At 37.6% G+C, this 13,782-nt stretch overlaps 1 protein-coding gene across 4 annotated transcripts in view; it reads left to right on the top strand.

Annotated features, from left to right (window-relative positions):
- VPS13A (vacuolar protein sorting 13 homolog A) overlaps positions 1–13,782 on the top strand; it is a 109,807-nt gene that overhangs the window by 26,669 nt on the left and 69,356 nt on the right. For all 4 annotated transcript variants that reach the window (XM_087715963.1, XM_087715962.1, XM_087715965.1 and 1 more), the window contains exons 14-23: positions 1,400–1,462; positions 2,417–2,546; positions 2,805–2,899; positions 3,543–3,685; positions 4,419–4,620; positions 4,716–4,830; positions 4,952–5,088; positions 6,955–7,087; positions 8,593–8,710; positions 11,678–11,816. In XM_087715963.1, coding sequence (XP_087572089.1) covers positions 1,400–1,462; positions 2,417–2,546; positions 2,805–2,899; positions 3,543–3,685; positions 4,419–4,620; positions 4,716–4,830; positions 4,952–5,088; positions 6,955–7,087; positions 8,593–8,710; positions 11,678–11,816 — 1,275 coding nt within the window. The remainder of the gene's footprint in view (positions 1–1,399; positions 1,463–2,416; positions 2,547–2,804; positions 2,900–3,542; positions 3,686–4,418; positions 4,621–4,715; positions 4,831–4,951; positions 5,089–6,954; positions 7,088–8,592; positions 8,711–11,677; positions 11,817–13,782) is intronic.

Genomic DNA, 13,782 nt, shown 5'->3' with positions numbered 1-13,782 from the left:
GTGGTACGAATCTCCACGGGGAGATCGTTCCAAAGGGTCGGAGCTGCTACTGAAAAGGCCCTCCTCCGTGTAGTTGCCAGTCAGCACTGACTGGCGGATGGTATTCGGAGGAGGCCCAATCTATGTGATCTTATAGGTCGCAGGGAGGTAATTGGCAGGAGGCGGTCTCTCAAGTACGCAGATCCACTACCATGGAGGGCTTTATGGATGGTGAGTAGCACCTTGAAGCGCACCCGGAGATCAACAGGTAGCCAGCGCAGCTCGCGGAGGATAGGTGTTATGTGGGCGAACCGAGGTGCGCCCACGATCACTCGCGCGGCCGCATTCTGGACTAGCTGAAGTCGCCAGATGCTCTTCAAGGGCAGCCCCATGTAGAGCACATTGCAGTATTCCAGCCTAGAGGTCACAAGGGCCCGAGTGACTGTTGTGAGAGCCTCCCGGTTCAGGTAGGGTCGCAACTGGCGTACCAGGCGAACCTGGGCAAATGCCCCCCTGGTCACAGCCGTCAGATGGTGGTCGAAAGTCAACTGTGGATCCAGGAGGACTCCCAAGTTGTGAACCCTCTCTGAGGGGTATAAAATTTGATGCCAAGATTTCTGCTGTAGGTGAAAATCTGGAATAATAGTACTTGATTTAGAGTAAGGATATGCTATAGCAACTTATGAATCTTTGATTGTTAAAAATGGTACTACAGGTAGTTTATGTTCATTTGTTCAGTGATTACTCAAACCCGCAACCATGCAAAACAAGGGGACTTGTCTATAGAGATTCTCAGTCATCCAGGTCATAGTTCACCCAAGGGTGCTTTTTCAAGAGGCAACTGGCCTTTCTGGTTTTTCTTTGAAGATGTTTTGCTTCTCATCCAAGAAGCTCCTTCAACTCGGACTGATTGGTGAGGATTGATATTCCTTTGCATTCTTTTAGAGTGTCATTGAAGCCACTTGGAGGTTTTTCTGTCTTCTCAGAGTTCCCTGAGTAGTGCAAATGGGTGTGGAGCCTTCTTGGAACTGTTGGAAGGATTGTTGCCTCTTGAAAAAGCACTCTTGGAACAACAAGGGGACTTATAACTAGTCTTGGAGTTTTGGCTTTTGGCCTTTGCAGTATGCCTTCAGCCACACAATTGTGACTTGGCACATAGCTCATGATTACAATATTGCAACAAGCCATTCCCTATTAGTTTCCTACAAGCAAAGTCATTGGCAGGAACTTGGAAGTTATGGTCATGTGAAGTCGTTACATAATGACCCATGAGTCCTCACTTAATAATAACAACCAAGACTGCCATCTATATGCAGTGAAGTCACATGACATTACACCTTACAACCATATTATTTAGTGATGGAAACTGTAGAAATATATTTAAATAAATAAATTGTATGTAATGTACTTTTCTTTATAGGATCTAGAGAAGACTTTAGATATATTCAACATCACTCTAGCAAGACAACAGGCAGAATTTGAGGTAAATGTCTTCTAAACTACACTATACAAGTGTCTTTATTTTAGCATTTATAATGTAGATTATAAGTATAATGAAAACCATCTGGGTTATGAAATTAATACAGGTAGTCCTCTATTTACAACCATTCATTTAATGACTATTCAAACTTACAATAGCACTGAAAAAAGTGACTTATAATCTTTTTCACGCTTATGAACATGGCCGTATTTTCCACAACCTGCTAAAAATTCAGATACTTGGCAAGTGACTCAGATTTATGACAGTTGCAATGTCCTGGGTCATGTGATCACCTTTTGTGACCACCTCAATTTAATTATTGTGCATTATAAAAAGTTCCTGAGCTTTTTACCTTTGCTGATAAGGTGTTAAGAACTGCAAGATCTGGATGACAATATCTGCAATTAGGCGGTACATGTTTTCTGAAAGAGATTAGTGGTGATGGCAAGGGACCCAGCTGGCTTTCCTGGATTTCCTATTTCTCTGCTCCACAGAGTTTGTTGAGCTAGATTTCTAAGAAAGAGGGAGGAAGCTGGGTTTCTAAGAAGGAGTGGGGGAAGCCTGAAGGATGAGAGAAGATTCCTGATTTCCTGGGTTATAGGAGCTGGCAAGTCATCTGTCCATTGCAGATATTTTAATTTGGTTCTGGCAATATAACGGTAACTTGAAAAGGATTGTCAATTATGGGATAATACTTTTCAAAGATGAAGCTCCAAAATGAGAGTTATTTAATCTTATGCACAGAGTTAAAATAGCAGTTGCTACTTTTTAGTAGTATGAATTTATATGATGAAAACACTGCTACTGCTTCAGATTTACCCATTTCAAAGAGATGCTCAGATTAGGTTGCATTTCTTCAGGCACCTTGCTAGGTTTTCTTTATAACTGATAAAATAACTAAATTATTTGATGTTATACAATTAGCAATGTTAATGTCTGCTTTGTTTTGCATAATAGGCTATTAAAGCTGGATTAAAGATTTTCAAACCAGGTGCTAAACAAGATGATGAAAACTCTGGTGGCTGGTTTAGTTGGATGTGGGGATGGTCTGGAGGAAAGAGCAGTGAAACAAAACAAGAACCAAAAGGTATAAAGATGGCAGTTTTGATCGAACAATTTGCATAGTGCTGGAATGAGCTTTCACTAGGATTAAACATCAAATAGTACCTTTAGCTATTAGAAACAGTAAAGTTGCTTCCACTAATGGAGTAGATTTAAGCATTTAACAAAGCTGTAATTGTAAAAAAAAATATTGGAACTCTTTATGCAGTGTGTTTGGTATAGAATGCTTCCATATGAAAAACATGCTTGTTTTTATTGAATGTAGTAAAATTTCCTGTTGCAGGTATTGAACAGTTCATGACTCCACAAGAAAAAGATAAACTCTATGCAGCAATTGGATATAGTGAAACTGCTGTCGATCCAACATTGCCAAAAACGGTGGGTATGATTTGGGTAGGATAGATCAGCAAACATTGGACTTTTAAAAGCAATGGTATCTTATAATGAACAATTATATCTAGAGTACAAATTAATACATAGACCTAAGAATTAAATAATTTGTTTGTTTCTTTGCTGGATTGCTTGCTTGCTTACATATTGAAGCGTAAATGAACCAGACTTTTGTAGTTGGGATAGGACACATGAGAACTATGGGCCCGCAGGCCTTTGTCCTAAATCCATTTCCTAAAACTTTAAATATTAATTGGTGCAGACATTAAATATTAATTGGTCCTTAACTAAGCTTAATTTCCATTAGAGTAAGGGAGAATCTTCTTTGAGGAAGAGAGGGATTATTTGTGTTGTCCCCTCATGATAGACCATTCAGAATATTCTGAGTGATCTTTTAATTATTTAAAGTTAAATTATTAGAATTATTAATTTTTAAAATTATTTTAAATAATTAACTTAGAAAACATTCCATAGAAGGCATTTTTCTAAATTTGGTGTTGTGTGTTCAGTCCAGTTCACTACTTTGAATTTCATACATAATGATTAATTTTCTGAATTTCAGATGTAATCATTAATAATGTTTGGTTAAAATGTTCTTCAGTTAATGATATTTTTTTGTTAATTTGCATAGTATGAAGCTATGAAGCTTTATGTAAAATTAATAAGCATGTCAGTGCTAATCAGGGAAAACAAGGAGAAGCCTGAGCTGATAAAACTTGCATTAATTGATCTGCGTACAACAGTAGCACAACGCCCTGGTGCTGAAGCAATAAGGTAGGCATTTGTTATAGGTGGGTAAATAGAAATAGAGATTAAATAGTTGGAGCTTTTCTCTGGATGAGTGGCCATGTGTGACTTTCTGTATCCTGTCCCCTTGGTTTTCCTTTTGGTTTTGTGCTCTTTGATAGCTTTTTTCCAGGTTTGTTTTTCCTCCTCACATGAAGAACCTTGAAACATATTTTATGGAAGATAATATTTTGAGGGCATTACAAAAAATTTAAGAAGATACAAAAAAAAAGACATACAAAATATGTTATTGCTATTTGATATTTGATCTATGTCTAAAGAAACTACCCAAGGGTTAGTATGGCGTTATACGTAGTAGTTCTAGTGTTGGATTTTGGTCAGGGAATTAGGTACTGGACAAGTTGTTCTGATGAAAAATATTTAGAGGTGGGACCATTCAGCCTTGATCTCTTGGAAGAAAAGCAAGATATAAATGCAGCAATTAAGTAAATACCTCTTTTTTGTGGAAATGGAATTTTTTGTCCTTTGATCCTATTCAGCGATGTGATAAAAATGTAATTGGCAAAAAAGTCAAAATCCTTCATATTTTCCATTGTAATTGTTTGATTATTACATTATGAGAGAGCATGGAGCAAAAACTCTGTAGTAAGTTCTTTTGTATAGTGTGTGTGTGTGTTTGTGTTTGTGTGTGTTGTGTACATTAAATGCATTTGTGTATTTGTGCCCTTATGCATGTATGTCCTTTGGTGCTATTTTTCAGATTTGAATCAAGTGTAAGTGCATTTGAAGTTCAGGGCATGGCTCAGAAAAAAACAGTACCCTGTCTGTTATCCTCTCACACAGTCCATTCACAGCACAATGCATCACTCTTCACAATAATGTTTGAAACCAATCCCTTAGATGATAATTGCAATCAGAGACTAATAATAGAGTCACAGCCTTTGGAAATAATATATGATGCCGTAAGTAGAAAATATCTATTCTACAAATTAAGTTTTAAAATAACCCACATTCTACATTCAGAATATACATCATTGTCCTTTTATATACTTATCAGATGACCGTGAATAGTTTAATTGATTTCTTCCGACCCCCAAGTGATGTTCATTTAGAGCAAATAACTTCAGCAACCTTAACAAAATTGGAAGAATTTCGTGACAAGACAGCTACCGGTAAATTATTTATTTACACACATGCACATACACACACTGAATTCACATTGTAACAGCTATCATAGTGTGAGGAGCAGGATCTAGCCCAATTACTAAAACAATTTTTTTACTTTGTGTCTAGGATTAGTGTATGTTATAGAAACCCAGAAGGTCTTAGATTTAAAAATAAATCTTATGTCTTCCTATGTCATTGTTCCACAAAATGGATTTTACGAAGCTACATCAAATAAGCTACTTTTGGATCTAGGTCATTTAAAGGTAACTCCTTCAAATTCCAAAAAAAGATGCTTATATTCTATGTTTATGTTATTCGTTTTATAATCATTGGCTGACCTTATCTGAGTTTAACAGAGTTCATTTATCACATTTAATCTGGGTACTGTCTGGTTGGAGATTTGGGAATAGGATGATAGGAATAAACTAGGCAGTGGGGACAGAGGGCAGACCAAATCATTTCCATATAGTTGCCATGAAAATGGATCTGTCTTGAATTAACCAGGAATCAAATTTGATTTAGAAGATATTTTTACACACACAGAGAGAATATTATATAATTCAGTTAAATCGTATACATTAATTTCCACAGTTTTGAAAATATACATGTGATGATATAATTTGAAGACTTAACAGTATTAGGCAATTTAGATATTTTCAAAAGTTCAGTATTATGGAAATTGGAAACCTTGGGCCAAGGATTCAGTCCAATCTATCAAGCTGATCGACCTTAACCTGTAGAAAAAAACAATAATAATGTCACTTTGGGCTATAGGGTGAGGGACAAAACATTAATAGAATGAGAAATGCTGAAGGAGGCAAAGGTGCAAGATGAGGTGGAGCGGGTAACATTCATGATTTTGCTCGATATAGAGAACAATGCTCGATGCAGTGTAGCTCAGGGTGTTCTCTGATTGATTTGTACAGAGCCCTTAGGTTTATTTGTAATCTATTCTTGAAGTACCGTATTTTCACAACTATAAGCCGCACTGAAAATCCTAAAATTTGATCCAAAACCGGCAGTGCGGCTTATAACCCGGTGCACTTTATATGTGGAAAAAGATCTCCCAGCTGCTTTCGGGGCTTCCCGGAGCGCCAAGAACCTTCGCGCTTTCTCCACACTCTCCTCGGCTCCTCACAACTGCAATAGACGTCCAGAAGCGGGAGGGGCTATCGAGCTGGAAATCCAATCCCCATTAGCCCCAAAAGCCGCTTCTGGACATCTATTGCAGTCACGAGGAGCGGAGGAGAGCGCGAAGGTTCTTGGCGCTCCAGGAAGCCCCTAAAGCAGCTGGGGGAGGCGCGCGGTTTGGTTTCTCCTCCCTGGATGTCGCAGCAGCAGCCCCAAGCGCACCGATCTCTGTGTTTTTCGCATCGGGGCATGCTCTTGCAGCACACCCCGATGCGAAAAACACTGAGATCGGTGAGTTTGGGGCTGCTACTGCGACATCCAGGGAGGAGAAACCAAACCGCGCGCCTCCCCCAGCTGCTTTAGGGGCTTCCTGGAGCGCCAAGAACCTTCGCGCTCTCCTCCGCTCCTCGTGACTGCAATAGATGTCCAGAAGCGGCTTTTGGGGCTAATGGGGATTGGATTTCCAGCTCGATAGCCCCTGCCGCTTCTGGACGTCTATTGCAGTTGTGAGGAGCCGAGGAGAGTGTGGAGAAAGCGCGAAGGTTCTTGGCGCTCCAGGAAGCCCCTAAAGCAGCTGGGGGAGGCGCGCGGTTTGGTTTCTCCTCCCTGGATGTCGCAGTAGCAGCCCCAAACTCACTGATCTCAGTGTTTTTCGCATCGGGGTGTGCTGCAAGAGCATGCCCCGATGCGAAAAACACAGAGATCGGTGTGCTTGGGGCTGCTGCTGCGACATCCAGGGAGGAGAAACCAAACCGCGCGCCTCCCCCAGCTGCTTTAGGGGCTTCCTGGAGCGCCAAGAACCTTCGCGCTTTCCTCGCGACTGCAACAGATGTCCAGAAGCGTCGGGAAACGTGCGGCTTATAACCCGGTGCGCTTTATATGTGGAAAAAGTTTGAAAAATTAACGTTAATTGATACTGCGGCTTATAATCCGGTGCGGCTTTTGGTCGTGAAAATACGGTATGTATTGACTATTTCTATTGTTATCTTTTTTTTAAGATGAGTAGTAAATGTCGGTCCACCTTGTCAGATATCAAAGTTGGCGAAAGTGCTCTTGAAGATATTATGTCAAGAGCATATGAAAGGTTTGACATTCAACTCAGTAGTATGCAGCTACTTTATAGCAGACATGGTAAGTATTAAATTTTGTTGATTTTTAAGGAATAACTTGGAATACCCTTGTTTAATGTACTATGTAAATTTCCCTTCCCTATGGCTTCTTTCATCTTGAGCAAGTTATCACTTTTAATGAGAATCATCTCATTAAGGTTCAGCTAAACATAGTTTTCTCTTCACAAAATAAGAGTCAAATTTATCTAGGTTAGTTCATAATATTAGGCCACTTATTGTGTCAATCATATTAAGACTGTAGAATGTTCTTAAAAACATGGGAATCCCAGAACATTTCATTGTCTTCATGCAAAACGTATTCCCAGATTAGAAAGCCATAATTCAAACAGTGCACAGAAAAACAGACTGGCAAAAAATGAGAGAAGATGCATACTCTTCCATTATTTATCTTCTATGCTGAACACGTATTGAGGAAAACTGAATTGGAAGAAGATGAGCATGGTTTTAAAAATGGAAGAACCACCATCAATAACCTGCTTCAGAGAAACTTTACAGAAGAGGGGGAAACCATGTGTCCCAGCTCTGTCTGCCAATTTGCTCTGTAATAAGAGTATGTTATGTAGTTGGGCATAGTGGTTCAGTGACTACTGTACCAATTCCAACAGTGAGTGTTGTTTCATTGTTGCTAAGAATAGCAACCAAAAAAATATCTTTTGCTAGCTTTGAAGAAATCAAGTTTTAGAGAATTCATAGCCAATAACAGAAGTTGCATAAGAGCAAATGTGATGAACTCTGCTAACCAGCAGTCGATAGAAACAAATTGCAATTTATTTATTGCAATGTATTTTGCAGATTTCAAAATATCTCTCGGTAGAAAAGAATCAGACACTATTCTTCTATTTCAAAATATGGATATCCTCTAAGGCCTGGAGCATAGCAGGGGAAGCAAGCAGCAGGATACAGGATCATCATAGAAGCCAAGAAAGGCAGTGCAGATAGAAGCACTTAATACTTTCTAGAATGCTGCAGGCATCTGAGCTGAATCTCCTCCATTATTAGAATACTAACTGGAGAAACAGGAAGTCTCGGTCAATACATCAAGAAGCTAGGCTGGGAGCTCTGGTAAAACAACAACAACAACAACAACAACAACAACAACAACAAAGCAAGGCAGCTTATCATGGCTCACCCAGGCAGTTTAGGATACCGAGGAGTGATAGAGTTTTTCTGGGCATAGTTTACCTACAGAGTATGAGAGTTGCAGTGAAGGCACTCTACTCCAAACTAGTTCATAGGAATCATAGGACTATTCCAGAGCAAGTGAGAAATAAGGGGAACTAGTCACCTTGATTTTTAAAAGCTCCAACAAACCCTGTCATTCCTCTTCTATCTATTGAAAGATGATACTAAAATTAGTATAAAGTTTCTCTTTGTAGCTTTAAATTAGCATCAGCAATGATGTAACCAAGCTTCTTAAAATTGATGAAAAACACTTCAAAAGCATCTATTGAACTGTAATATTATTGTTTTTGAAGTTTCTTACAAGAAATATTTTTTCATTTCTAGATGAAAAGTGGGAGGATGCTCGTAGATTACAGTCGTCATCTCAACATATCTTGCAACCTCTGGATGTGAAAATGGAATTGAACAGAGCAATGGTTGTAACAGATGCAAGAATGCCCAAGTATTACTGCATCAATTATAACTATTTTATTACTATTATTACTGTTACTATATATATTGTTCATTTGATGGAGACTATGATTATATACTTCTTCAATATCTGTTGACCTTCTACCAGCAAATCCAATTGACTACTTGGTACCCCAAAATAGCAGAATATTGAACCCAGTAATCAAATCTGGAAATCAGACCAACTTCCTAGATTAGTTTTTTAGTTTACTCGGGGGTAGCTATTTCATGGTAACATCATTTTATTGCCATATAAATCATCTTCAGATAGCCCTTTACGTGATCCCAACTGAGCCCAAAATTTCTGTTCCTAAATGAGACATTTATTAAGTGAATTTTGCCTCATTTTATGACCTTTCTTGCCACATTTGTTAAGTGAGTCATGATAGTTATTAAAGAACATGGTTATCATGTGAATCTGGATTCCGTGTTGACTTCGCTTGTCAGAAGGTTGCAAAAGATGATCATCTGACCCCGGGACTCTGCAACCGTGATAAGTATGAACCAGTTACCAAGCATCCAAATTTTTTCATGTGACCATGGAGAATGAAACAAATAAAATGTGAAAAAGTTATGATATTTGTGTAGTTACTTACCAAGCATATCTAAATTATATTAAATTAACAAAATATCTTTACAATCCCCAAGGCATATCACAACTTTTGAGGACCCCTAATATTTGGAAATTGAAAGTTGAAAAATTTGATATGCTCTAAATTGGTGGTGCAACGATCTTAAGTATGAAAAACAGCCATAGGTCACTTTTTTCATTGCCATTATAACTTTAAACCATCACTAAATAAATTATTGTAAGTCAAGGACTACCTGTATTGCAGAGATGGGTTCCTACCAATTCAGACTAATTCAGTTGAACCTGTAGTAAGTTGGTGACCTGGGTTGCTGGAACCAGCAGTGACACAGGCCTGCCACGCCCCCAAACTGGTTCTCTCAGCGCCAGAGGCGGCATCATTTTGTTTTTGCCGCATGCGCAGAGCAATTTTTGTTACACTGCGCATGCATGCACATCAAATGCCAAACGCATGTGTGCTCGGCACATCTCTGAGCAAACTGGCAATAGCAGCAGCTGGAACATACCCCTGCTGCATTGAGATCAAAGTCTTGTCCCATAAAAGCTTATTTAAAGCTTAGTTTTGGTGACTATTAGAAATGACCTTCAAATTTATGTCTTGCTTTGGAATATATGCTCAGACCAGTAATTCAAGAGTTTTAGAAAAAGCGCTGCATTATTTTATGGTATTTAGTATTACTCCTGTTATTGATTTTCTTTTCAAAGATTTTTTTTTCATTTCTCTCCAGCTTTCCATTGTAATAAGCAGTTAAACTTTGTATAGAAAGCTACCCACTGTATTTTCTTCCTCCCCACATTTGTTTATGGCATGGATTATCTATGTCTATCTCATGCCTGGGTATTGGATTGTTTTTATGGTTACCTTGGTAAATGATTTGCACTTCATAGAGAAGTGTTCAATCATTCATTAAATCACCCCTCAATTCAATGGATTCTGATTGGTATACAAAACATGAAAAAACAGCTAAAAAGTTCAAATCAGATACACAGCCCAGATTAAATAAACTCATAAAGAAAAATATCCACAAAACAAAACAGGGACATTTATTAAATAATAAACATAACAATAACATCATCAAAGAACAGCATCTGTCTTTCTAAGGTCCTTGGGAAGAATTCAACAGGTGGACAAAAATGCCAAATCCTGTCTAAACATCTTGCTAACTGTGTGACCAAGCCATAATAATAAATAAACCAAAGCCAGGTTTTCAAAGCTATCTGTAAATTTAAGAGAGAGGCCATTTCTTTACAGTAGCAGATCTGGAATACTATAGACTAGTAATTTAGCACTTTAGTTTACATTTAAGACCACTGAGTCATGGTAATAACCATGCGTGTTGGATAATCCAAAAATTGGATGGGCAACTTTTGAGTTGAGACAGAAATATATTTCATTTGTTTCTTTCATAATAGAGATGATTAAAAAGTGACTAGTATTAATTTGTAGTATACCAATTCTGTTTAATATCCTGTTGTGTTGTTAGTTTATAAAGATGTATGGATATATAATGCATTTGCAACTTTTATAGAACTTGGGGATACCCAAAGTTTTTCTTTTCATTAACTTAGTATCATCCACTGAATTCACTCTCTCATACTCATGATTACAGGTAGTCTTCAACTTATGACCACAATTGAGCCCAAAATTTCTGTTATTAAGCAGGATAGTTAAGTGAGTTTGCCCCATTTTACAATCTATCTTGCCACAGTTGTTAAGTGAATCAGTGCATCTGTTAATAACATGGTTTTGAATGAATGTGGCTTCCCCATTGACTGCTTGTCAAAAATCACAAAAGGTGATCACATGACTGAGGGACATTGCAACTGTCATAAATATGAGTCAGTTGTCAAGCATCTGAATTTTTATCACATAACTATGGAGGTGCTGTAAGGATGAAAAACGGTAATAAATAACTTTTCAATGCTGTTGCAACTTTGAGCAGTCAATAAATGAACTGTTACAAGTCAAGGATTATCTATATTTACAAATGTGAAATAATCTCTGTTGTACATTGCGAAAAGCACTTACTTATTTTGTTTCCAATTCCAAGAAGTCGGTTGCCTATCTGTAATAGGACTATCATTTATATCCCAAGTTTCTCCTAAAGCTGGATAACACACTGAAGACATGGTTTTGCCAATGGGCGTGGAGACAGGGGAATGTGGTGGAACTGGTGCAGTGGCTATACTGATTGTTTTGATAAATGGGTTTGTGGGCTGTGAGTTGTGTGTATTTTATGATGGTTTTTATATGGTTTTATTTGTCTTGTTTTTAAAATGATGCTTTTTGTTGTTATTTTTATTTGTTTTGATTTTAAGCTGCACAAATTCTGGCTGGATTTGTTTTTCTAATGGTTATTTCTTTTTTAGGTACAAAATGTATGGTGAGCTGCCATTACTTTCTTTCAATATCTCAGATGAGAAATTAAAATCTATTCTGGAACTTATTGACAGCATTCCAAAACCAAAAAATTCACCTGACTCCACAGCTGTTCTACAACCTCCCAAGGCAAGTTTAAATGTTCATTTATAACACAAAAGATTCTTGGCCAATTTAATCACAATGAAGTATTTGATTGATGTGATATTTTCTTATTTTGTACAAAGGAAATAATTAGCAGAAGTCATATAAACAAATATTTAGTTAAGGCCTTTATTTTCTTTTTTTCTGTGATAATTTGCCAGCATAGAAAAGTGTATTGTGAGGAAATAGCAATTAGGAAAAATTACAAGTTTTTAGAAATTGTTTCAATCTCTTACTGTCTTGCTGCTATGGTGAATTTGTCATGATAGTGATCTTCTTAATGAATCTTCCATGTCATATCCATGTAAACTGCATTAAGGTACATTTCTTGTAGTTTCAAGAACAAGAGCAGAAGAACATTAAAATTAGATCCGTGATGTGAGAAAGAAGCTTGAGAGTACATGGTTTATTTTTATTCTGATAATTCATACTATCATGTGGACTGTTGACTCAATGAGAAAGAATTTCTAATTCTGTCTTTCCATCACAGCCAAGAAAATATTAATCTCAAGTTAGTTTTTGAATTGTAATGGGCAAACAAATCAAAACCTAATTTAGAAAAGGCTAGATAGTCCATTGAGAACCAGGAATTCATTTTTATTAGAACTTACTCAAAAGCTGCAGATTTGATATGTACAGATGTTTTTGGATCTGGATTAACTTTGATTTTTCAGGTACTGGCCAGCAATTTTGGCTAGTAGGCAAGCCACCAGTTTTAGCTGTTAGACAAGTTATATTCAGACTGTTGGATGGTAGGTAACCCTTGTATAAAAACAATTTGGAGTTACGGCTATGCTGAACAAATGGTAGTTAATACCTGGTCCCTGAAGTTATGGCTGTTGCAATATTCATGCAGTCACATAATAAAAAATCAGGTGTTTGTCAGCCTGCACTACAACTGCCTGGTTGCTGTCATCATTTCCCACCCCCCACCCCATCTCTGTCCTTTTGGTTGCCTTGCATTCTGAAGCTCTGTCACTCTATTGACCTTGGCCCTGCTGTCCAGCTAGCTTTATCATCTTGCTTGATGTATAGTTAATTGTTTTTGACAGTGCCAGGGATAACAAGTGCAAGATAGCAGGGCCAGAGGAGTGTAGGGTAGCAGAACCAGCAGAGCACAGGGTTACAGAGGCAGTAGAGTACAGGGTAACTGAAAGGGCAGAGACAAGGGCTAGATAAGTGAATGGGAAGAATTGAAGAAGAGGCAGTCGCTTACCTTGTTGAGACTTGGGAAGGACCAAGCCAGGTCTTCGGTTAACAATGGCAACTAGGACTACCTTGATTGCCATCATTTAAATGATACATTGTGACATGCACAACTGCATCACTTAGAGAAATTCTGTTTCCAATTACCATCATAAGCCAATGACTGTCTTCCTACTATATGGTCAATTTTGTGAAACATTGAAAAATTGATCTGGTACATAATACAGTTTAAATTAAATTTGCATGATATGGAAGCATGCAATTTCTACTTTGAGAAACAGTGCTGGGTTTTGCTTTGTTTCTGAGTTCAGTTCAAAGAGTAGCTAGGTCATCTAAGATTAGGAGAAACTGAAGGCCTACCTTCTGTACAGATCTGCTTACTCGCTATACCTGAAGCACTTCCATCTGTTCTTAATATCTGAGAGCAGATAGAAGATATATTTAAGCAATTGTTTTACTTAAAACAATTACTTAAATTCAAAGAAACAATAACATTGTTCCTCAAGTACTTTTTGTTCCTACGTAATAAATTTCTGCTAAATAGCAACTCTTGTATTGTTTTGTTTAATTATTTTTCATTATATTTACTCCCTGATTGGCATTATTGTTAGCATCACATTTTTTTAAAAAGAGGAGATTTGTAAGTCTTGTCTCATTTTTAATTAGCTGTTGTACTTTGATATTTTGATGTTTACTATTATTATTGATCTTGTTATAGCTTACTGACTTTGAATAACCAGAAAAA

Source organism: Thamnophis sirtalis, unplaced genomic scaffold (genome assembly GCF_051295495.1).
Source record: "Thamnophis sirtalis isolate CommonGarterSnake01/CBP01778 unplaced genomic scaffold, rThaSir2_p1.2 scaffold_5, whole genome shotgun sequence".
Classification (NCBI taxonomy): domain Eukaryota; kingdom Metazoa; phylum Chordata; class Lepidosauria; order Squamata; family Natricidae; genus Thamnophis; species Thamnophis sirtalis.
This window is presented reverse-complemented; position numbering and strand designations above follow the sequence as displayed.